At 45.0% G+C, this 26,282-nt stretch overlaps 1 protein-coding gene across 1 annotated transcript in view; it reads left to right on the top strand.

Moving 5' to 3' along the window:
• Positions 1-1,332: 1,332 nt before the first annotated feature.
• Positions 1,333-26,282, top strand: part of PDCD2L (programmed cell death 2 like) — a 37,281-nt gene continuing 12,331 nt past the window's right edge. Inside the window, exons 1-6 of the mRNA XM_033935796.1 lie at positions 1,333-1,423; positions 12,148-12,337; positions 14,903-15,066; positions 15,647-15,716; positions 17,440-17,831; positions 25,076-25,186. Of these exons, the coding sequence (XP_033791687.1) occupies positions 12,218-12,337; positions 14,903-15,066; positions 15,647-15,716; positions 17,440-17,831; positions 25,076-25,186 (857 nt within the window). The 5' untranslated portion in view covers positions 1,333-1,423; positions 12,148-12,217. The remainder of the gene's footprint in view (positions 1,424-12,147; positions 12,338-14,902; positions 15,067-15,646; positions 15,717-17,439; positions 17,832-25,075; positions 25,187-26,282) is intronic.

Genomic DNA, 26,282 nt, shown 5'->3' with positions numbered 1-26,282 from the left:
GCACGAAGACTCCATTTCCCAGCATGCATCTCTCCGCCCTACTCCCAGACGCTATTTCCGGTGGCAGTGGAAGACTCCATTTCCTAGCATGCATCTCTCTATCCTTCTCCTCCCCCTCCAACGCTATTTCTGGTTTCCTGTGGCAGCGGAAGACTCCATTTCCCAGCATGCATCTCTCCATCCTTCTCCCCCCCAATGCTATTTCTGGTTTCCTGTGGCAGCGGAAGACTCCATTTCCCAGCATGCATCTCTCCGCTCTTCTCCCTGACGCTATTTCCAGTGGCAGTGGAAGACTTCATTTCCCAGCATGCATCTCTCCATCCTTCTCCCCCCCCCCCCATGCTATTTCTGGTTTCCTATGGCAGCAGAAGACTCCATTTCCCAGCATGCATCACTCTGTCCTTCTCCCCCCCCCCCATGTTATTTCTGGTTTCTTGTGGCAGCGGAAGACTCCATTTCCCAGCATGCATCTCTCCGCCCTTCACCCTGACGCTATTTCCAGTGGCAGTGGAAGACTCCATTTCCCAGCATGCATCTCTCCATCCTTTCCCCACCCCCAATGCTATTTCTGGTTTCCTGTGGCAGCGGAAGACTCCATTTCCCAGCATGCATCTCTCCGCTCTTCTCCCTGACGCTATTTCCAGTGGCAGTGGAAGACTTCATTTCCCAGCATGCATCTCTCCATCCTTCTCCCCCCCCCCATGCTATTTCTGGTTTCCTATGGCAGCAGAAGACTCCATTTCCCAGCATGCATCACTCTGTCCTTCTCCCCCCCCCCATGTTATTTCTGGTTTCTTGTGGCAGCGGAAGACTCCATTTCCCAGCATGCATCTCTCCGCCCTTCACCCTGACGCTATTTCCAGTGGCAGTGGAAGACTCCATTTCCCAGCATGCATCTCTCCATCCTTTCCCCCCCCCATGCTATTTCTGGTTTCCTGTGGCAGCGGAAGACTCCATTTCCCAGCATGCATCACTCCGTCCTTCTCCCTACCCATGCTATTTCTGGTTTCTTGTGGCAGCGGAAGACTCCATTTCCCAGCATGCATCTCTCCGCCCTTCACCCTGACGCTATTTCCAGTGGCAGTGGAAGACTCCATTTCCCAGCATGCATCTCTCCATCCTTTCCCCCCCCCCAATGCTATTTCTGGTTTCCTGTGGCAGCGGAAGACTCCATTTCCCAGCATGCATCACTCCGTCCTTCTCCCTACCCATGCTATTTCTGGTTTCTTGTGGCAGCGGAAGACTCCATTTCCCAGCATGCATCTTCCGTCCTTCTTCCCCCACGCTATTTCCGGTTTCCTGTGGCAGCGGAAGACTCCATTTCCCGGCATGCATCTCTCCGTCCTTCTCCTCTCCCGACGCTATTTCCGGTTTCCGCTCGCTCGAGAGCACACTGCCGTCGGAAGGAGGCGGGAACCGGCAGGTAGGGTGGGGGATGGGGCTGCGCTCGCTCCGGCTGTTTGGTTGAGGGGGGGGGGAAACGACCCCCTTCTTCTTGACTGAGGGAAACGAGAGCGAAGGGGTAAAAGCCGGACCTGACGGATCTTCTCTCTACCTCCTCCAAAAGCCTCTTTTCGCCTCAACCCAGGTTCTGGCTCCGACGGATCCCGTTACTGAGACGAAAAGTGGCAGCGACAGAGCAGATCCGTCAGGTCCGGCTTTTACCCCCTTCCCTCTCCCGACCCCAGTCTAACGCTTCCTATGCAGGCACCAACTTAGGAACCTCTTCCTTCTGGGCTATTTAATATTACATCAGAATAGCCTTCCTGGGTCAGACCAATGGTCCATCAAGCCCAGTAGCCCGTTCTCATGGTGGCCAAGCCAGGTCCCTAGAACCTGGCCAAAACCCAATGAGAGCAACATTCCAGAGCTGAGATTATGATGTCATAATGCCTCATTCCACAGAGCCAACCTCATCAGTGATGTTACAATGGATTGATTGTCCTATACTTGGCACACATAAGAACATAAGAATAGCCTTACCAAGTCAGACCAATGATCCATCAAGCCTAGTAGCCCGTTCTCACAGTGGCCAATCCAGGTCCCTAGAACCTGGCCAAAACCCAAGGAGTAGCAACATTCCAACATCTCAAAGAATAGCAAGATTCCGGAACCCCAATGAGAGCAACATTCCAGAGCTGAGATTGTGATGTCATAATGCCTCATTCCACCAATACCTAACAGCCAACCTCATCAGTGATGTTACAATGGATTGATTGTCCTATACTTGGCACATATAAGAACATAAGAATAGCCTTACCAAGTCAGACCAATGATTCATCAAGCCTAGTAGCCCATTCTCATGGTGGCCAATCCAGGTCCCTAGAACCTGGCCAAAACCCAAGGAGTAGCAACATTCCAACATCTCAATAGCAAGATTCCGGAACCCCAATGAGAGCAACATTCCAGGTGGAACAGTAGCAACATTCCATGCTACCGATCTAGGGCAAGCAGCAGCTTCCTCCCATGTCTTTCTTAATAACGGACTATGGACTTTTCCTCCAGGAACTTGTCCAAACCTTTCTTAAAACCAGCTATTCTATCTGCTCTTACCACAACCTCTAGCAATGTGTTCTAGAGCTTAACTATTCTCTGAGTGAAAAAAAGTTTCCTCCTATCGGTTTTAAAAGTATTTCCCTGTAACTTCATCGAGTATCCCCTAGTCTTTGTAATTTTTGAAAGAGTGAAAAATCGATCCACTTGTACATGTTCTACTCCACTCCGGATTTTGTAGACTTCAATCATTTCTCCCCTAAGCTGTCTCTTTTCCAAGATGAAGAGCCCTAACCTTTTTAGTCTTTCCTCATACGAGAGGCGTTCCATCCCCTTTACCATCTTGGTCGCTCTTCTTTGAACCTTTTCTAGCGCCGCTATATCTTTCTTGAGATAAGGAGACCAGAGTTGAACGCAATACTCCAGGTGAGGTTGCACCATGGAGCGATACAGGGGTATTATAACATTCTTAGTCTTGTTAACCATCCCTTTTTTAATAATTCCCAGCATCCTGGTTGCTTTTTTGGCCGCCACTGCACATTGGGTGGAAGGTTTCATCGTATTGTCTACAATGACACCAGATCCTTTTCTTGCATCCGGTAACTGTGATTTGGGTTATTCTTCCCAATGTGCATCACTTTGCATTTGTCCACATTAAATTTCATCTGCCATTTGGCCGCCCAGTCTTCCAATCCCCAAGCGTTTTAATAACTTTATTTATTTTTAAAATTTCTATATCGTTGTACTTGGTAAAAAATTTCAAAATCAATCAATCAATCAATAATAAAAACAAATTTTTATACCGTTTTTATCCAAAACGGTTCACAAGGAGTTACATACATAAAATGTTAAAAGTCTTTATAAAAGATACATTTTCAGTATAGCATAAATTCACGGCTCCTTTTATGAAGCCACGTTAGCGGTAGCGCACGGTAGATGCTAACGCCAGCATTGAGCTGGTGCTGGTTCTAGCCGCGTAGCATGGGTTTATCACGCGCTAAAAAGCTGCGTGCGCTAAAATCACTAACGCAGCTACGTAAAAGGAGCCCTCAGTGTAGTATAAATCAATTGCTCAGAAAAATGCGTCAAGAAATAGTTGAGTCTTCAACATTTTCCTAAATGAATTCCTCTCTCCACATTGTCGAATCTGGCCAACAAGGCCATTCCATAGCTTGACTCCTGCACATGTGAAAGTCATGGCATTCGTATCTACATGTTTAGGGTTAACCTTTGTTTTCAATAACGCAGGGACCTTTGTGGTTGATAACGAGACATCATATTCTTAAAAATTTCAGGCATCGTACCATATAAGAATTGATGACATAACATGATTGCCTTGGACTGAATTCAAAACGCAACTTGCAACTGAAGGTACCTTTTAGGATAAGGCCCTCCGTTAGTAGTGCAGAGACTTGAGCCAGAGACTGAAGAGATGTAAAAAGGCTTTTATTAAACAAGCATATATGCTGGACTTCTGGGCAGAACTGGCTGCATAAACAGAAGACCCTGAGGATCTCGGACACAAAAGTTATATAGGGTCCTAACCAGTCCAAACCAGTTCTAACCAGCTCTGACCAAAAGAGAGAAAAACAAAACCATAAATCCATCCTATAATCTATACATCAAGGCTAACTAACAGGCTAACATCCTGTTGCCTCCTTGCCGTGCCTGGCACTTAAGACAGATACATAGAACAGGCCTGTATGTATACGTGATTTCTCAGAGCAATAAAATGGAGTCACAGGTTGTTCTTTGTACTAATTATGACCCACTGATCTACACCGTGACCCAGCTATGTCAGCTAGCTAGGGATCCTTCATTCCCAACTTTTCTTCTGTAGGCTAGCTGACTAGCTGGGTTACGGGAGGTCAGGGCCATCTGTATCAGAGGTGGGGACTGGGTGATAGGAGGAAAGGGCCAGGACTAGAGCGGTGGTACTTTTGTCAATCGTAGTCCTAATAGTACGGTTAAGGGTTTTCAATAAACATGGTAACAGGCAAGGAAGGACACAAAATATGACAGAGAATACCAGGAAAATTATGGTGAGGGCTTTAAAGAGTCCCGGTTTGGAGGCCCAATCAGTCAGTGAGTTGAGTCCAAACATATCAGCAGAAAAACCCTTCCAAGTCTGGGCAGGAACGTGAGCTAATCTGGTAATCTTGTCTATGACCTCTTCAACCACAAATCCTTCATCATCCAGTTGTAGACAGCAGTTGGAAAGATTGAATTTTCCACATACCCCTCCTTCAGCGGCCAATAGATAGTCTAAGGCCAGTCGGTTCTGATAGATGGCGGTACGCATCATAGTGTTCGCTTTGGCCAGGGCTCCCAGGGCCCTAGCTGTTTCATTGGTGATAACTTCTAAAACCGCCTGCAGTCGTATGAGACAGTTAAGCATGTAGATTGGGGTCCGGTACCCAAACATACCATCATCAGCCCAAGTAGCAGGACCGTAGACAGCAATGATGCGCTCCGGGGGCCAAGTGTCTCCCCATTTACCAATCTCCAGGCTTCTTTCAGAACGGGCCCGTTGATCGAATACTGGGACAGCCAGATGTTCTCCTTCGGATAACGGGAGGAGGAAGAAGGCTGGTTTGATAGTGCCCAGAAAACAAGTGCCAGTCCAATTTGAGGGTAGAGTGGGGTACGCCGTTTTCCCACAGATCCAGTAGTATCCTTCCGGTGCAGCCCAAGGGGCAGAAGCAGGCAGGTTGAGGTAGACATTTAATGTGGTAGCATTGCCAGTAGTATTCCATCGTCTGGGTATTTTTAACTTAGGATCTCCGGTCCAATAAGTCCATCCGGGCTGAGAGGTACTGTTTTTAGTCCATAAGGATTGGCACTGCAGGTGTCCAACACGAGTGGTAAAGGATGGTCCGAGGCGCTGAATGCAGTGTTTTGCCAGAATGGAGTTTTTCAGGGGCCAGCTGGGTGCCCCCGCAGACATAACAGTTTGTCAGATTTAAGGTGGCTCCTATGGTTTCAGTGAACTGTATGAAAAGGTTGCGGGTGGTGGCAGAGGGCACAAAGTCTTGTTGGTCTAGTTTCATATGTTCATAAAAGTCAGGAAACACAATGCTGTGTTGTTCAGGGATTCGGTGTCTCTCAATGAGTTTGATGTGCAAGACAGTACCAGGGTCCGTACCCTTACCGTATATCTGTAGGCCCACAAGATAGCAAGCTTTTCCGGAGGCTATCATCGAGGTTCCATTTAAACAGCTGTAGAATAGTGAAGTTAAGTGGGTTACAGTTCTGGAGGCCACAGTCAGAGGTAGTCACCCCTTTGGATAATATGGCTCGGGTGGTAGGCAGTCGGGTCATACCCCAAGTAGCCCAGGATACACATCTCCAGTAGTTACAGTAGTAGTGTTCGGAAGACCCTTCACAGTGGGACGGCATCTGTCCCGCCAGGCACATGTATTTATCGTTGTGCATATATTCCCTCCTCCATGCTAGGGCACCACAACATCCAAGGAAGGTGGGGTTCTGGTCCATGGCATGGCAAGCATCAAAGAGGACTGAGGCCGGGACATGGGGATTAGTGACCAGGGTTTGTTGAATCAGGGGGCCCTGATCCCAGACTGACCTGACCTCTATCCAAGTATCCCTATTAGTTGCTTTGGGGTCGAAACAGATCTGTGAATCTCCATTATTACATATAGAATATTCAACCTTGTTTTATATACATACAGGGGTCACTAATTGATCCTTACACTCATAATTAGTTTGAAATCTAATAACATTTTCCATTTTGCCCCCATTGTCCACTAGTGCCACACAAGGGGCACACCCAGGCGTGGGAGGGGTAGGGGATATGGACAATGTTGGCAAGACGTAAATCACAAGCAGTAAATATACAACAGAGTTCATATTAAATATCTTGTCAGATCTCCGGATCAGACGTGCGTGATTACTCTTCCAGAGTGCGGGGCAGCCACGTGATTTTCAGTTGAAGGTCAGTGGGCCCTTTTTCACAAATATACTCAGCAGCGGGCTTCACACGGCTGTAGTGAATCCAAGACTCGTGGCGGGACAATTTGACAGCTGTGGGGGAAGCAAGTAAGACAGTGAAAGGCCCTGTCCAAAGGGGTTTCAGCGGTTCTTTCTTCCATACTTTCAGCCACACTTGATCCCCAGGTTTGTAGAGGTGAACAGGGGTTGTAATTGGCAGCGGGGCTCTAGAAATGACCCAGTTCTGTAATTTCATAATGGTCTTTCCTAGCTGCTTTATCTCTGCGTCTGTGATAGCGTTCCCTATCTGTTCAAGAGACTCGGGGTCTAGACTGACTATCGGCGGGGGTCGGCCATACATGAGCTCAAATGGGGACAACCGATTGCGTTTACCTGGGGTACAGCGGATGCAAAATAGAACAGAAGGGATCAGTTTGGGCCATGGCAGGCGGCTTTCCTCTGCCGCTTTTCCGAGGAGGGTTTTAATAGTTCTGTTAATGCGTTCAACTTGGCCAGAGCTCTGGGGTGATAGGCCGCATGTAATTTCCAGGTGATTTGCAGAGCCCGAGAGACAGCTTGTGTGACTTGTGATATGTAGGCGGGGCCATTATCGCTGCCAATCACTAGGGGCAGGCCATAGCGAGGGATGATGTCACGGAGTAAAGCCTTTACTATTTCCCTACTTTTCTCTGTGCGCACTGGGTAGGCCTCTGGCCACCCAGTGTGGGAATCAATGAAAACCAGGAGGTAACAGAACCCATGGGAGGGGGGCAAGTGGGTAAAATCAGTAGAGAGGACTTGCATGGGGTGTGAACCGATAGGCTGGTGGCCAGGAACGGGGGATCTGACAGAAGAGGGGTTGTGTCGGAGGCAAATGACACAGCGGAGCAGGACATGGGAGATGAGTTGAGAGAGATTCGGGATATAGAAATTCTGTCGGAGAAGGGTGCGGAGGGCTGGGTTACCGGCATGAGAAAAATCGTATGCACGGTGGACAACAGTGAGGGCCAGGAGTTGAGGGACGTACAGGAGGGGGGTGGATGTGTGGGAGGAGGGTATAGTAATCCATCCGGATGGGAGGGTGCAATGGCCAGGTTGCTGCGCGGCCCACTTGCGCTCGGGGTCAGTGTACTGGGGAAAGGGAATGAAGGAAAGGTTGAGGGGAGGAAAGGGATAACAGAAGAGGGGGTGTGGGCGGACCTTGGAAGGCCGCCTGGCGAGCCGAGCGGTCAGCCAAGGCATTACCGCGGCTGATGAAATCACGGAGGCGACGGTGGGCCCAGCAGTGCATGATAGAAACTTTGGAGGGTAGCAGGATAGCATCCAAAAGGTCCAGGATGAGTTGGTGGTGTTGGATAGGGGATCCAGAGGAGGTGAGGAAGGAGCGCTGGCGCCAGAGGACAGCGTGGGCATGAACAGCTAGAAAGGCAATTTAGATAGGAAAAAAACAAAAATGCAAAAAGGGAGAGAAAAATCTCCAAAAATGGCCAATGGTATAGTTAGTTTCCCCGGGGTACCCCACAAACCAAACAGATAGACAACACAAAGATTACAGGGCATAAACAAACATAGAAAACACAAAAGGCGTGGAACTTTTCTTCCAGCTGGCAAGGATTCAGAGCTGAACTTAGATCTGCAGAGAAATGCACAGTGATACAAAAACAAACATCCATCATAGCACGAATCATAATTGGGTGCACACAGTGACAAAGTAAAGTGTGATATAGCACATGGCATAATAATCACATAATCATAAAAGGCATCTAATTGGTTACTGGAACGTCCGAAAGAGAAAACGTAAGAATGTTATCACTCTGGCTTGGTGCCCTGCCAATTACATTCATAAGGCAGACAGGGACGCAACTGCTAGGGTGTGCTTCAATCTTGAAAAATAAGCAAAACTTACTAGGTAAAGTAAGATACAGTGTACAATGTTAAATATAGAGGTATTCTGAAGTATGGCAATGTCAATTCAAAGGAAAAAAAAGAAACATGTTAAATGTTAAGTGCAAGGTCATTTCAAGGTTACTGAAAGCAGAACATTGTCCTACTTCTCTGGGTAGAAAAAGGCTCATTGTAACAGGTCCAGAACAGCTCTGTATGTATGACTGCGAAGACAAAGAAGAGACATTTTAACGTGACACCACCCTTGAGGTCACTTAGCCATGTTCCCTGCAGGCAGACCTGGAACCCTTGTCTGCCACCTGGGTCCCGCTACACTCTGAGGAGTGGGCACTGCTGCAGACTAGATGTAGCTACTTTAGTCTGCACTGTCCGTACATAATAAGGACACCCTTCCTTTGGAGTTTGAACTACCAAGTTTATTTGAAAGGTATTTCTGTTTCCAATTGTATTTAGAATCTGATTGATAATAACACTTTATACAAACATGCATGGGAAGAAAGAATTCATAAAGAACACCAGGATAGAGACACAATACGGGAAAGCAAGGGAGACTGTTAGCACAAAAGAAGTAATCTCAATCCATCCGTTATCAATAAAACTCATTCATAAAGGGAAAAAAATAAAAATAAAAAAAGTTGACCACATTACACCGCTATTGATTAAGTCCCATTGGCTACCTATTAGCCACCAAATTACTTTTAAGATATTATTCTTGGTTTTTAAAGTTCTAGCTTTCAATGAGCCTCAATTCATGTCTAGAATGATCATTCCTTATTATGCCCCTCGTTCTCTACGATCATCATCACAAGACTTATTAACTGTCCCTTCCTTAAAAATTGTGGGTACAAGAAGAAATGACATGTTTTCTGTTACAGCGCCACAAACGTGGAATGCACTGCTACTGTACATCAGAAAAGAAAAAGATCTTATCTCTTTTATAAAACTCTTAAAAACTTTGTTATTTAACTTTGTACTTGTGTCTTAAAATTGTTTGTCCTCTAAAATATTGGTTTTTTGTTGTTTTTTTTTTTTTTTGTTCAGCGCTTAGAATGTTTGTATAGGCGATTCATCAAATAATAATAAAACTTGAAACTTGAACTTGAATTATGAAGCCCATGTTTAGCAAATATTTCAATTTTCAGAAAAATATGGATACTTAACCTCTATCATTGTTAGTCTTGTACTTTAAATCCCCCAACACTGGGATACAAAGGCAGGGATGTGCCCAACACAAACCCCACATGTCTAACAAACGGTTGCTTTTTTTTTTTTTTTTATTACCAGCAGACACACTTTGACAACTGCGAGAACACGTAAACTATCTGGCTCAACTTTCTTTAAATTACTCACTGTCTGTAACAAATCCACTGCACGCAACATATATCTAAAATCACAGTCCTTATTCTCATTCATCAGTGCGAACTCACATTCTTAATTCTGTCTTGATCCACATGCATTTTACCCTGTTAAGCAACTTACACTATCCTGTCTGCAACTTTCGGCAAAACAATCATGCTGGCTTGCTTTACCAACTTTTCCCAGGTTTTCAACCTAAATGCTATTTCCATCTCCCCGGGTAATTTCTCAACATCACCAATTTCTCGTTCTCTGTGTCTTGTCAGGTGTCCCCAGAGCTTTTGTTTTATTAATTTGACAAGTATGACAAAAAGTTGATTAAATTCCAAATACTAAGCCTTTGACAACAATAAAAATAAGGATGAAGAAAACAATAAAAAAATCTTAGGGTCGCCATAATCGCCAGAAAAGGCAGTTGTAAAATATTTAAGCATGATCTGAAGGGGGTCGGTGGTGCTCTGACCCATATTATACAATCTATATATGCACCCAACAAAAGTTCCAATTTCCAGAAACCAGAATCCTATATACCTCTCTGTGCTTCACAACGGATTAAGAAGTTACTAGACAGAAGAGGTAGAGACAGGATAGAGAAGGAATCAACTTCTCACTTACCAAGACAGGTCCGGTACCGGCACAACAAAACCAGGAGCCAGAAATCTCCACCGATTCGTTCCTTCTCGAGGTGCAATCCGTTGTCTTCGACGAGAAACCGTTCCTGATCAACTATCAGGCATTGCCTCCTTGCCGTGCCTGGCACTTAAGACAGATACATAGAACAGGCCTGTATGTATACGTGATTTCTCAGAGCAATAAAATGGAGTCACAGGTTGTTCTTTGTACTAATTATGACCCACTGATCTACACCGTGACCCAGCTATGTCAGCTAGCTAGGGATCCTTCAGCAACCAATGCGGTTGTTGAAGATATAGAGTAATATGCTCGTGTCTTGATGTTCCAGTTATCAACCTGGCTGCGGCATTCTGGACCACCTGCAATGCCCTACGCCTGGTCTTAGTTATTCTCAGGTACAGGACATTGCAGTAGTCCAGCCGTGACAAGACCGTTGCTTGTACAACAGAACGGAAGTCAAATAATGACAGCATTGGTTTCTCCCGGTACAGTAAGTGTATTTGTGCACTGGTTTTACCACTTGACAATTCATAGTAAGCCCTGGACCCAGGACTGTCAAGGACTCCCTCACTAGTAATACCTCATCCATTACTTTTAAAGTTTTTGGCCATTTAACGTGGTCTGGTTTCCCCACAAACATTACCTCAGTCTGGTCTACATTCAATCTTAAACCCTGCTTCTCCATCCAACCAGTGATTTCACTCATAACTACTCAACAACTTTTCCAACCCATCTCCCCATACACACACTGGGGGAAAAAAATATATCATCCGCATAAATGTGGTATTCAACTCCTGCAAATGTAATCACCTCACTCGTCGTTCCAATTTCCAGATCATTTATAACTAAGTTAAATAGCACCGATCCCAGTACAGACCCCTGCGGCACTCCACTGTTTACTCTCCTCCATTGAGAAAAATGACCATTTAACCCTACCCTCTGTTTTTTATCCACAAACCAATTTCTACTCCACAGCTGAACTTTGCCACCTATCCCATGACAAAGATGTCTCCTCAACCCGGCTTCATATAGGAAAACAAAGGGTACTTGTTAGATTCTCTTCAGATACTCCATGTCTAATATGAAGCTGAATTGAGGAGACATCTTTGGAAGATAAGTGTGGCTGATTTCTTTCTGCTTAACTTTATATCTTGAGTGTTTTTGATTTGACTGCCTTTATAAAGCTTTGAAAATCAGTAAATTATAGCAATGTCAGTCTAAGTGGAGATTTTTTTAGGACCCAGGATGTGTTGTCTTCTTGAAATTATTATTTGAAGTTTGATTGTCCTCAGGATTTATTGTTTTATTTCATCCTATGTGACACTGAGGTCTTTTTCTCCACCGTTCTCTGACTTTGAATAATCCCTCTCCCTGCTTATATGTTGGGGTTTTTTTACATCATTAACTATTCAACCTTGTCCCATAATGTCATTACATTACATTACAGATTTCTATTCCGCCATTACCTTTCGGTTCAAAGCAGATTACAAAAAGAGTTATGGAAGAAGGGTTACAACGTTAGATCAGAGAAGGTTTCCAAGAGAGGGAAAAGTAGGATCTGGGGTTAGGGAGGGGGTGGTAAGAGGGGGGTTAAGCTTTATCATGGGATTAAGCTTTATTAAGGGATTTCTTGAAGAGTATAGTTATCCACCTGTTAGCTGCACTGATATCAATTGCACTTCTGCTGTTTTTGAATTCGTGTTTCTTTGGTACTTTGCCAGTTTCTTTGTTAAAGATCATTCTTTTTATTTTGCAATTAACTAGCCTGCTAATAACCTGGAAGGCGTTGTTGTTTTTTTTGTCTCCTAGTGTCAGCTAATATGCCAGCCACAGGCCATTTTTTGAAGATCAACAAGTGAAACGGGATCCAGATTCAGGGATGGCAGATTCAGCTGCTGCTTCTTTGTCAAAGCCGTCTGTGTTGCTGGGATTGAAAGATTTGCCTATCCATAATGGCAGCGCTTTCTCTTGGGATACAAGCAAAATTGGCAACCTACCAGTAAGAAAGAGAATTTATATCTTGTAAAGGATGTGGAAATACCCTTTGGGAATTGCTGGTAAAGGATAACCAGAAACATTTAACACCTTGGTTTGCGAGCATAATTCGTTCCGAAACCATGCTTGTAATCCAAAACACTCGTATATCAAAGCAAATTTCACCATAACAAATAATGGAAACGCAGACGATTCATTGCACAACTCAAAAACTTTAATACAAAATACTTTATGGACTTGTATTGCAAGACCTCGCTCGTTTAGAACAGTCACTACACTCTTGGAGCGTCAGAGAGATAAGAACCATCGGCTCAGCTGTGATGATGTGACACATGTATACTGGATGTACTCGTATTGCAAGACTTTGCTCGTTTATCAAGTTAAAATTTCATCAAATGTTTTGCTTAAAACACTTGCAAACCAAGGTTTTACTGTATATGCTTATATTTACATTTACCATAACTGGGTCACAGTAAAAAAGCTAGTTATACCTAAAAAGTACAAATAAAAATAAGTTTAAAACTGAAGAAAATCTAGTACAAATCAGATTAACAAGTTAATTTTTGAGTTTTCAGTTTCTTAAAAAAAATGTAAATAGTGAATTTCTAATCTATTACCTGGGGAAGGGAATTCCACATTAAAGCAGCTTGAGTGGTTAATGCTATTAGCTATAGGGAAATGTAGGTTTAGTCAGTCATTATTATGCTAAGATGAGCTCACTCCAGAAAGAGTCATAGAGTGACTGTGAATTAGGGCTGCACATTTAATAAGCTAATAACACGATTAATGCGTTAACAATTTTAATGCATATTAATGCAGGAACCCCTTACCTCAGCCATGCTGCTGCCACTGCCACGGCTCCTAATCTTTCCACAGTCCTTTCCTCCCTTTGATGCAACCTTTCCTACATGGCCAGCAGGGCCAGCAATTAAGGAGAAGCATTGCCGGTTGGATAGGTGGCTCCTGGGTCTCTCCCTGCCTCTGGAGTCTCAGCTATATGGGAACAGGAAGTTTACATACATCACTTCCTGTTCCCGTGTAGCTGGGACTCCAGAGACAATTACAATTTTTCATTGACGTACAGCCCTACTATTAATATATCGGACGGAGTACCAGATAGTCCGTGAAGGCTCACAATCCAGCTAAAGTACCCGAGTAAACAATTATTAAGATAAAGAAAAATAGATATAACAGAATTCCAAGAATCACAACAAAAGATAAATCGAATGGGAAGCAGAATGTCAGGAAAAAGAAAAACCATGCAAAATAAAAGTTCAGAGTAAGGCAGTAGCAGGATGGGAGAGGAAGTAGGCCGCAGGCGATCCCTCGATGCCAATCTGTCACTGTCCGAAGACGGCATATATATATCTAAAGGAATGGCTTCAGGCTTATAATACTGTGCTGAATGACTCAATTTGAACGCTGCGTCGTACCTGAAAACCTGAAAGGGGAGTTGTGCCAGCTGCACTGCGCTTGGCTGTTAGCGTCTCTTCTTAGCAATAAGAGAGAGTCACAGTATGGGACATTTGTGTTGCAGCTGAACATACAAATAAACTTAGGGCTCCTTTTACAAAGGTGTGTTAGGGCCGTAACATGCGGAATAGCACATACTAGCCGCTACCGCCTCCTTTTAAGCAGACGGTAGAGCTAATCTTGTGCGCGCGCTAAAACCTTAGTAAAAGGAGTCCTTAAATCATAAAATGTGCCAAATCTATACTATCTAATATAATAAAGCCCTAAGCGCGCATGTGCACTCCCACCTGCGTGCTCCCATTTTCTGTGCACTGTAGGGACCCGCAGGTAGGAGTGTGCATGCGCGCGGCGGCATGGAGCCTGTCGGCCGCGGTGGCTCTTGCTGTCTGAAGGTTAAAGCCAAGAAGCACGGAGCTGGAAGGGAGAGAAGCTGCTCTACTCCCCTCCCCCAATGGACTTAAAAAACCCCAGAGCTCGCTTCGGGTCTGGCAAGGGCTGCGGGTCCTGAAACCTTCCGATTCCAGCAGCGTCTTCAGCACTCTACACAAGCTGCTTCGGGGCCTTCTACTGGGGGGTGGGGTGGTAAGGGACTAAGGGAGCTGGCCAGACTGTGGGAAGGGAAAGCGGGGATAGGGGAAACGCTGCTGCTACACAGGGAAGTGGTGTGGGGGGAGGGAAATGGAGGGGGAGGGAATGCTGCTGTGGCTGCTGCACAGGGAAGTGGTGGGAGAGAAATGGTGCTGTATAGGAGGCAGGGAGAGAGACAGATAGATAGAAAGAAAAGAAGAAAGACACAGGGGCAGGGAGAGACACAGAAAGACAGACAGACAAAGGGGGCCAGGGAGAGAGACAGACAGCAGGAGGGAGAGAGAGACAGAAATAAAGACACACAGACATATATTCTAGCACCCATTAATGTAATGGGCTAAAATACCAGTACTGATATATTTGTGCTATAATACTTGGGCTTCAAGACTTTTATTTGTTTTAGCAACCGAAGTGTAAGCTAATTAACGTGAAAAGTGAATACTGCAAAAGAGAAGGGTTTGTTATATGATATAAATGGAATTAAAACCTTCTTTATTTGTTGTTTCAGGACACTTTTCCTTCTATAACCCTGATTTATCCTTCTTGTGGAATTTGTAACTCGGCCTTAGTCCATATAGTGCAGCTATATTGCCCACTGGAAGGTTCTCCTTTCCACCGAGTGATTAATGTATTTGCGTGTGGTAGGAAGCAGTGCTGGGGAAAATCAGAAAGGTAGGCTGATTTTAATTTTTTCAGGAATGATTAAAGAGAAAATTTGACTCCGCATGCCTGCGCTTCCTTTGGCATATTACATTACATGAGTGATTTTTATTCCGCCATTACCTTGCGGTTCCAAAGCGAATTACGCAAGAGGTTACCTGGACATTTCCAGCACAGTTACAAAGTAGAGCGGGTTACTTTGGGGGAGATCTGGACATTGTTTCAGGGTCATTACAAGATAGATAATTTAGATAGAAGGTTGTGGGATCTGGGGGGATTGAAATGCTTCCTGCGGTGTTATTTTGTCTTGATGGATTTCTTGAATAGCAGGGTTTTTATTTCACTAAAAGCTTCTGCTGGCTCTGTTCAACCCTTACACCTATTGGCATCTCAAGAATATCTTATTTTCTTATGATAAAGAAACTGTGTGTTGAGTCGGAACAAGGTCCATCGTGCTCAGGTTCCCCATCAGAATCCCCAAAAAGTAGATCAGATTGCTCATGGTTCATTTTCTGAGATAAACAATGGTCTTCCAAGTCTATCTGATTAATAACTTTTATTTTCCATCTCTTTTCATCAACTTGTGTTTCAGCTGGAAAGTTTTACGCTCTCAGTATTTGGAAGTACAAGGAAAAGAAGAACCGAAAAGCCCATCCAAGCAGGTAAAATGCTCAATCGCCACATGCTTCAGTGAGAACTGTACATAAAACCAAGAGAACTAATAAACTGTATTCATTCTTAATGGAAATGCAGTTGTATGTTTTAGATCTGTGCATTAGTCATTTAGGAAGAAGGCATTTTTCCTTACCTAACTAGTCCCCCTATCAGCAGATGGAGGCTGAGACTTAGATTCCAGTGACATCAGAATAACAGCTGGTGCAGCCAGGAACATTCTAATACTTCCGTTCCTCCAGCAGATAGTGTAGGTTGGACTGGTACAGCAGGATATTTCTTTTGAATAGGCCTGTCTCCCCAGGGTGCAGTCCACAGCCTGCAGCTCTTGAGGTTGAGCCTAAGTCTAGATATCACGGACTATCTTCTGGTCAAGCTTGACGGTGTCAGTCCTTCTAGGGTGCTGAACTCTAGCTTAATGTGATTAGGGCACACCTATATGAGGCTTTGGGGTAGTTCTAATTGTTTTCTCAGCAGGAGGAAGTTGTGGGATATGTAGGAGCTGGTATGTGAGTAGCTTGGCTAACGCCTACTGATCCATTAATGATGTGGGAGATGATATTTGCTTTTCCTTAGCCCTCATAGTACTGCCAGAGGTGATGGGCCCTGTCGCCAAGTAAGTCAACAGCTGTGGGGAGCTTCGGGACTCTTTGGGGTTGGTGGCTGCAAGGATCCCTCTTTCAATTCACTATTCCCCATAGGAATCGATTGGGGCTCCCTATGTTTAAGAGAGCTCTGGTAGAGTTCAAAGGTTGGACTCTTGCCTTTCAGGGGTCCCCTTCTGAGACCCAAAGACCTCAGGGGACCCCCACAGCCCCTAAGATTCCAGTTGGCCTGAGCCAATCACACCTTAGGCCCCTCCCTGGTGCATCCTACAATGCACTGGGAAGGGGCTGGCCCATCTCATTTCGATGGAGGCGGGCAGGCCCGCCAGTGCAGCCAACATTAAAAAGTTAGTGGGGGGTGCGTGTGCGTGGGGGGGCTGGCGTCGGGTTATCTATAGTAAGGGGTGGGGGGTTTCTAGCAGGAGGGATTGGTCACCCTCCTGCCGGCGTTCTTCAGGGGCAGGGTTTTTTTTGACAGAATGGATTGGGCATCCCTACTGTCACATTTGCTCGGTGGGGGGGGGGGGGGCTGGCAGCCACGGCCACTAAACGTATCGCAGCATGGAGATCCCTTGCCGTGATAAGCTTAGTGGCCGTGTCTATTTACAGTATGCATCTCCCACTGAACTAGGGAGATGTGTACGGCTGCTTAGGTTCACCTAAGGCAATTTCTAGGGCAAACCACACCATGGCTAGCCTTAGGCGAGCTTAGGAGGGCATGTGGGCCTCCCTAAGCTCCTGGAGGCTCCGCCAATGTAGGCAGTCTGCCTCGGGAGCTTTTTTCTAAAAACGTGCGTCTCGATTGGCTGGTTAGACAGTATTTTTTTGATGGAGGAGACATTATGTTGTACGGGGCAAGTTGTCTGCCAGAGGTCTCTCTTCTTCAGTCTATTGCAGATTGATCACACTTTAGTTAGTGTTATATTTTTGTACTTCTCCTTATTTTGCCATATATATAGCGGGGGGTTTTGCTCTCTCTATATTAAGGGCCGATTTTATTGCCATTTAGTAAATGAAATGTGACGTCCATTGATAGGAAGTTCATCTTGAGAAGGCTGATACCATCTGAAGCAAAAACAATGCTGTCCTTTTTATTTCCCTGAACCAGGAGGCTAAACTTACAATTAAGGACTGGTGTGAAGACGCAGATGATTGGGGAACACATGAAGAGGAAGTAATTGGAAGAACGTCTACTCGTGTACCAAACTTCAATGGAAGTCACAGCTCCAAGTTGTGCGTTGACATGGAGTGTACAGCTCCGCTTCAGGGACTGGCCCTGGATGAAGACATAGATGTGTCTGTTGGTGCCTTACGGAGTCACACGCCAGTCGAAGGAGGGCTAATCATGACAAGCCCAGTTCCTCAACTCCAACCTTATTATATCGGTGTTATTGAGGAGCAAGAATATGCGGATTGTACTGATGCTGATCATGCTCAGAAACTTCTGAAAGAATATCAACAGAGGGAAGGCATTAATTTAGAAGAGATGATGTCAGAAAGGTGAGAATGGTTAGATCAACTTACCTAGAATTCAATTCCATTCCTCCTCAAGGTATCCTAAAAAAAATAGGTAGGTTTAGGATACCTTTATGGGTCATTTGAATGGTCAGTCTAATGATATGACTAAACTGGAGGTGGAAGAGTGACCTAATGGCTAGTGCGGACTTTCAAGTTTATTTTTAACTTATTGAATTGCTTAATTTAATTTGCTAAGCAATTTACAAAAAAAAAAAAAAGGTGTACACATTAGCTTATTTATAATAGATTACATAAGTTTGACATACTGACATACAAACTAACAGATACATAAGGGAAAAGAAGGGCAGGACTACAATTGTATTAATCAAGCATAAAAGGAGACATGAATGGTAAAAACAACAGGAAAGGGGAATAAGATTTTAAAAAAAGAAGGTAATTATTAAATATGATTATAAATTAAAAGCGTCTTCAGAATGCCTTTAAAATGTTTTAGGTCATTTTCCTCAGTAGTATAATGGGTACACCTCATGTCAAAATGATTGACAGCTGTCAGAGATAAGGATCGACCAATCAGCGTTCACTTCCGGGTTAAGCCCCACCCATTGTCCCACCTTAGTCTCTGCCCATGCCCCGCCCCTCCCATAGGAATGAATGGTGGTAGCCCCGCCCATGGCCCCGCCCTCCACGCCCCACTCATCACCTAAGCCCCGCCCCTCCCATAGGAATGAATGGTGGTAGCCCCGCCCATGGCCCCCCTCCCATGGACCCTCCCCTCAAGCCCCGTCCCTCCCATTGCCCCGCCCCCTCATGTCCCGCCCCGGAAATGCACTTTTTGATGACATCACCGGAAATGGGGGCGTGTTTGACCCCCGGAAATACACTTTCTGATGACATCAGCGGAAATGGGAGTGCCTGCCCCTACCGGAAATGCGCTTTTCTGATGACATAGGCGGAAATTGGGTAAATGAAGCGACGGAAATGCGCTTTTCTGACCACGTAGGCGGAAATAGGGAAACAGACTTAGTCAAAACCCCCACCCGGAAATGATGTGGCCAGAAAAGAAGCGTCTTTATTTTAACAGTTTTTAGTTAAAAGACAGGGTTTAAGAGCTCACAGATAGAGCAGATCACAAAACAAAAGGCATTCACAAAATCTTTCCTGCTTTTAAAACAGAGCAGGGGCAGAAACAAACGAGAAAAGGTAGCATTTGCTTTTAACACACTTTTCAGTAGGAATTCTGAGCTAATGGTTAATGGGCCAGCTCCCCTATTGTCATGGTAACAGCTGATAAGCCCCTTGCAGCCCCCCTCCCCTGATAAAGCCAAGGGGGGGAGAGAGGTGGAGGTGTGTTTAAACATGTCTGAACATGTTGGGGCGCTGGGAAAGAAGTTGAAGCAGATAGGAGCACAGGTGGTCTTTTCATCAATTCTTCCGGTAAGAAACAAAGGCAGAGCTAGAGAAGAGCGTATTCAACGAACTAACGAATGGCTCCGAGAATGGTGCAGAGAAATGAACTTTGGATTTCTAAACCACGGCGAGACGCTCCAGGGACTACAAGGACCAGATGGACTCCACCTAACCAGAAGAGGTAGAAACGTATTTGGACATCGATTGGCCCGCCTACTCCATAGGGCTTTAAACTAGGTAAGTTGGGGGAGGGTACATACTTATATCCCAGAGCAGTAAGAAACCACCCTGAGGAGGCAAGTCGCACTCACACTACCAAGTCTAAGGTAAGTACCAATGACATCCACATTAATTCAGGGAGCAATATCACTGATAATTTAGGAGCCACACTAACTCATAAAGTAAACTCTTCACAGAAATGGAGGGCCATGTATGTTAATGCGCACAGCTTGGGCAATAAGATTCTAGAATTAGAGACTGAAATAACAAATGCCGATCTTGACGTGATAGCGATATCTGAAACCTGGTTCACGGAATCGCATGGGTGGGATATGGTTATACCAGGGTACAACCTACTTCGCTGCGACCGAGTAGGTAAATTGGGAGGAGGAGTAGCGCTATACACTAAGGAAAGCATCAAAACCACTAGAATCACAGATGTTAGATACACTGGGGAATCCCTCTGGGTGAACCTGGCCAGAGGAAATGAAAGATGCCTATACATTGGTGTGATATATAGACCTCCTAGGCAACAAGAGGACAAAGACATGGAATTAATCGAGGACATAGAGAATATCACACTGCGCGGGGACTCTGTAATGCTAGGAGACTTCAACATGCCAGATGCAGATTGGGACACACTCTCCGCGACTACGGGTAGCACCAGAAGAATATTAAACTCCATAAAGGGCGCACGTCTCAAGCAATTGGTATTGGAACCCACCAGGGACAAGGCGTTACTAGACCTGGTTCTCACCAACGGAGATAGCGTCACGGAAGTCTCAGTAGGAGAAACACTGGCCTCCAGCGACCATAATATGGTTTGGCTCAACCTCAAGAAAGGATTCCCGAAAACAAACACAGCAACAAGGGTTCTCAACTTTAGAGGCACAGACTTCAACCGCATGGGAGATTTCGTCCATGAGGAGCTACATAAACAAGCAAAAACTGATAATGTGGAGGATATGTGGTTGACTCTGAAGTCCATCCTACACGAAGCAACAGACCGATACATAAAGACTGTAAGTAAACGCAGGAGAAACAAAAGACCCCAATGGTTCAGTAAAGAAATTTCAGACCTAGTTAAACAGAAAAGAGACGCTTTTATCGACTACAAACATTTAGGCAGAGAGGGGGCAAAAGAGGACTATCTAGACAGATCTAAAGCTGTCAAAACAGCAGTCAGAGAGGCCAAACTCCGAATGGAGGAAGAGCTAGCACGGAAAATTAAGAAAGGGGATAAATCTTTCTTCAGCTATATTAGCGACAGAAAAAGAAACAAAGATGGGATAGTTCGCCTGAAGCAATCGGACGGTAACTTTGCAGAATCAGACTCTGTGAAGGCAGAATTACTAAACCAATACTTCTGTTCAGTGTTCACCCGCGAGGAGCCGGGAGCTGGTCCACAGCTGCAGACGGGAGATAACCGGAAAGACCCGTTTCAGGATTTCGAATTTACGCCCAGTAGTGTCTACGGTGAACTTTCAAGACTCAAAGTAAACAAAGCCATGGGACCAGATAACCTACACCCCAGAATGCTCAGGGAGTTAAGGGAAGTCCTGGCAGAACCATTATCTGTTCTTTTCAATCTTTCCCTAAGCACAGGAAGGGTCCCCTTGGACTGGAAAACCGCCAATGTAATCCCACTACACAAAAAGGGCTGCAGGACAGAGACAGCAAACTACAGACCAGTGAGTCTCACGTCTATAGTGTGTAAACTCATGGAAACACTGATCAAACAGAATCTTGACACAATCCTAGACGAAGAAAAACTGCGTGATCCACACCAACACGGGTTCACCCGGGGTAGATCCTGCCAATCTAATCTGATTAGCTTTTTTGACTGGGTTACCAGACAACTGGACGCCGGAGAGTCACTGGACGTGGTATACTTGGACTTCAGTAAAGCATTTGATAGCGTCCCTCATCGAAGATTACTGAACAAGCTGAAATCGATGGGATTAGGAGACATTCTAACTACATGGGTTGGGGATTGGCTGAGCGGTAGACTTCAGAGGGTGGTGGTAAACGGTACCCCATCCAAAGCATCGGACGTGATCAGTGGAGTGCCGCAGGGATCGGTCCTGGGTCCGATCCTATTCAATTTATTCATAAGAGATATGACGAAAGGACTTAGAGGAAGGGTATCACTGTTCGCCGACGATGCCAAACTTTGTAACATAGTAGGCAGATGCTTATTACCTGATAATATGACACACGACCTACTACTGCTGGAAAAATGGTCAAAAACTTGGCAGCTAGGCTTCAATGCTAAAAAATGCAAGATAATGCACTTGGGCAGGAGAAACCCCCGTAGAACTTATGTACTAAATGGTGAGACCTTGGTTAGAACTACGGCGGAACGCGATCTAGGAGTGATCATTAGCGAGGATATGAAGGTTGCCAATCAAGTGGAGAAGGCTTCCTCCAGGGCAAGACAAATGATGGGGTGTATCCGTAGAGGTTTCGTCAGCAGGAGGCCTGAGGTTATGATGCCGTTGTACAGAGCCATGATGAGGCCTCATTTAGAGTACTGTGTGCAGTTTTGGAGCCCACACTACCGAAAGGACGTGCTGAGGATCGAGTCGGTTCAGCGAACGGCCACCAGGATGGTCATGGGGCTCAAGGATCTCACGTATGAAGAAAGACTAAAGAAGTTGCGGCTGTACTCACTTGAGGAAAGAAGAGAACGGGGAGATATGATTGAAACGTATAAGTACATCACGGGACGCATCGAGTCAGAAGATGATATCTTCTGGCTCATGGGACCCTCAACCACCAGAGGGCATCCGCTGAAAATCAGGGGAGGGAAGTTTCATGGCGATCCCAGGAAGTACTTCTTCACCGAGAGAGTGGTGGACCATTGGAACAGACTTCCACCCCAGGTGATAAAGGCCAGTAGCGTAACAGATTTTAAGAAAAAATGGGATACTCACGTGGGATCTTTAAGGGAGTAAACTCAGGGGGGGATACTTGGAATGGGCAGACTTGGTGGGCAATAGCCCTTTTCTGCCGCTTTTTCTATGTTTCTATGTTTTCTATGAACTTGTCCCGGCCCCCTACTGTTGTCTTAACAATCTGAAAAAAACAAAACAAAAGCAGCTGTCACCTAACAGGGCTCTGTTAAAAAGGCAGAGCTATGAAAGATTCTTTATTGAAGCAAATTTATTATGATCCATACGCGGCAGGAAACTATGGAGGCATTACCCCTCTACTTCAAGCGGCTAAAAAGAGTGATATAACAGTCCGGAGAAAAGATGTGGTGGATTGGATCACCGGTCAAAACGCATACAATTTACACAGATCGACTAGAATCCATTTTAAAAGAAATAAAACAATTGTGTCGGAAGTTGACAGACAGTGGCAAAGTGACTTAGTCGACATGTCAGCCTTTGCCCGTTATAACAACAGTTACAAATACATCTTAATGGTAATAGATATCCTGTCAAAATATGCATGGGTCGTTTCTTTAAAAACAAAAACCGGTCATGAAGTCACCGAAGCCTTTGAAACAATATTTAATTTAGGGCGTACACCTGAAAAACTTCAAACAGACAAGGGTAAAGAATTTTTAAATAAGTCTCTGAAGAATTTATTAAAACAAAAAGGTGTTAGCCATTTTGTGACCCATAATGATGTTAAAGCAGCTGTAGTGGAAAGATTTAACAGGACTTACAGCTCATTGGTTCATCCTTCTTGATAAAGTCAAGGGGGGAGAGGGAGGAGGTGTGTTTAAACCTGTCCCGGTCCCCCTGGTGTTGTCATAATGACGTATGTCTTAGATCTTTAACAGCTGTTAACATCAGAAATAAAAAGTTCTCACAGCTGTTAGCAACAGAAATAAAGGTTCTCAAGCCGTCAAGCAAAATGACTGTCACGAAGGCTCGTAGATTGAGTTACTTTCTTAAAGATCGTGATGTAGAAAAAGAGGGTTACCCAAAGACCGAAAAACTGTACGAATCAGACAAAGAAAATATGGATCCCTTTAACACGCAGGTAACTAAAAAAAGGCCTACCAAGAGGCCTCGTAACTTTCTTAAAGACTGTAATGCGGAGAAAGAGGGTTACTCACCGGCTGAAAAACCGATTGACGTGACGGCATACGCACGAATTAACAGATTCTGAAATACAAGAGTTTCCAGATGCTCAAAAGCTATATGATTCAGACACAGAAAATGAAGATGTAGGCTATGAACTATCAGAGGATAATACTTCAGATATTGAATTTTATGAAGCCGCTGCTGAAGCCGAAGCAACAGACATGTTGGAAAAGCCAGGATCTTCCACGGTAAGAGAGAGACACACACGCACTTTTTATTACCAGGGGTCGTTGAAGGGTTTATGAAGCTGAATGTGTTCACATCAGAAAGCGTATTTCCGGGGGTCAAACACGCTCCCATTTCCGGTGATGTCATCAAAAAGTGCATTTCTGGGGCGGGACTTGAGGGGAGGGTCCATGGGTGGGGGCAGGGGTCATGGGCGGGGCTACCACCATTCATTCCTATGGGAGGGGCGGGGCTTAGGTGATGAGTGGGGCGGGGAGGGCGGAGCCATGGACGGGGCTACCACCATTTATTCCTATGGGAGGGGCGGGGCATGGGCGGAGACTAAGGTGGGACAATGGGCGGGGCTTAACCTGGAAGTGAACGCTGATTGGTCGATCCTTATCTCTGACAGCTGTCAATCATTTTGACATGAGGTGTACCCATTATACTACTTTCCTCTCTTAGATACTGGGGTTCCATAATTGTGGGGCCATTACAGAGAAGATATCATGACGACGAGTTCCGATAACTTTCAGTGATGGAACTGTTAAGAGTTTTTGATTAATGGACCTTAAAAAGCGTGATGTACTATGGGGAATAAGTAGTTTGTTAATGAATTGGGGTTCGTTTGAGGACAGCGTTTTAAAAACTAAAAGTCAAATTTTAAAGGTGATGCAATGAGCGACAGGAAGCCAAAGTGATTCAATAAGGAGTGGAGGAACATGATCCAATGTTTTGCGGATTGTGTATTAGTTTGATGGCAGTATTTTGAACTATCTGAAGACGCCTCTTTTCTTTTTGGGTGACATTTATTAATAGAGAATTACAGTCATCAAGTTTTGAAATAATTAACGAATGGATCAATATGTTAAGTGATTTTGGTTCTAAACATTTAGCAATTGAGCGGATCATACGCAGCCTGTAGAAGCAAGATCTGGCAGTTGGATTCCCTCTGCAGCTTGATGTGGCTCTGGGCAAGTCACTTAACCCTGCATTGCCCCAAGGGAAAGCGAATGGGGCTTTGTGGGCAACGGAGGATTTGTTCCCACACTCTCTACCAGTAGGCCACAATATTGCTTGTAACCCCGTCCCTCTTACATGTCAATGGAGGTTCTTCAATCTGACATCGATTTAGTGAAAAACTCAAAAATTAGCATTGTGGCACCCAGTTGTCTTTTCTGCAGCATCTTTGCAGTGTATCATGGATAGAGTAGAGGACGTACTAAAGCTTCTCATTGTACTGGAAATATCCTGAACTCCAAACTGGTTATGGGGAACCTTAGTGTCATAAAATGAAAAGCTTATTTTTTCCAGTTGTTTAATCTTATATATAATTCCAGTTGATGCCATGGTTTTTTCTTTGTTTATGACCAGTTTTGCAGATAAAGCTGAAAATGAGACATATGAAAAGAGTGTCGGGATTAGAGATCACGTGTTCCACAAATTCATGAAAAGAATTTCAACCTGCCCTCAGCAAATCCTAAGGTAAATGACTCACTTCTGAATATGACACAAAAGCATCTTGCTGATTAATTTCTCTATAAATAATGACTGAGAACAAGACAGTGAATAGCAGAAAACGGAATCCTGCTGGTCAGAATTTTGACGGCAGTGGTCAGTGTGGTGTTCGTTTTTTTTAATGTTGGCCATCGCTGGCTAAATAAGTGATTTACGTTCAATTCTGAGCCCTACTGGGGCACCAGCATTGACTATCCAGTTGTCACTGGACACGTGCTGGCCAATTATTCAGCCAGGACTCACGTAAGACAGTAACTCACATAGAGGATGTGTCATGTAATCGCCTTCCTCCTGTCCCTCTGCTTAAGATGAGGTGGGCCTCGTCCTGAATCCTTCACCCTGTAAAAAGATCCCCCCAAGTATGCCTTAAAAGGCCTGGTGGTCAGGCAGGAACCACTAGGGGCAGGAGTGAGTGGGTTTGCTCCTGCTGGACCATGGCTGCACTACCAGGTAGGCCCAGAGAGGCCTGCTGGGACTGGGGGGAGGAGGGAAAGCTGGCAAGGTCCTTTTCAAGGGTGAGGGTTTTGGGCGAGAGGTGGAAAGGAGGGGGATTTGCCTTTGTTACAGGATGTGAGGGTGGGAGATAAGGGGATCGAACCTTGTGGGAAGGAGGGGGATCAGTTTCAGGCTGTTACCCAGAGGGCAAAGTTAGGACTGCTCTTTCTATGCTCCTCTATTCCTGGTTAGCCATGTGGACACCGGGATTGAATATTGCCAGCAACTGTGTAATTGCTGGCTCCTCCTCTGCCCTCTCCTGCTTGTTTTTTGGGGATGGTTGGTTAGTGTCGATATTCAACTTTACTGTCTGGTTAAGTGCCACTGAATATTATATTTATTTATTTTATTTTCTATACCGTTTTCCCAGGGAAGCTCAGAACGGTTTTACATGAATTTATTCAGGTACTCAAGCCTTTTTCCCTGTCTGTCCCTGCGGGCTCACAATCTATCTAATGTACCTGGGGCAATGGGGGGATTAAGTGACTTGCCCAAGGTCATATTGGCGGCTGTTTCACTGAGCACAATTTTAAGCAGGCGAGAAATCACTTTGAATATCAGGTCCCTA

Source organism: Geotrypetes seraphini, chromosome 1, assembly GCF_902459505.1.
Source record: "Geotrypetes seraphini chromosome 1, aGeoSer1.1, whole genome shotgun sequence".
NCBI classification, from domain to species: domain Eukaryota; kingdom Metazoa; phylum Chordata; class Amphibia; order Gymnophiona; family Dermophiidae; genus Geotrypetes; species Geotrypetes seraphini.
This window is presented reverse-complemented; position numbering and strand designations above follow the sequence as displayed.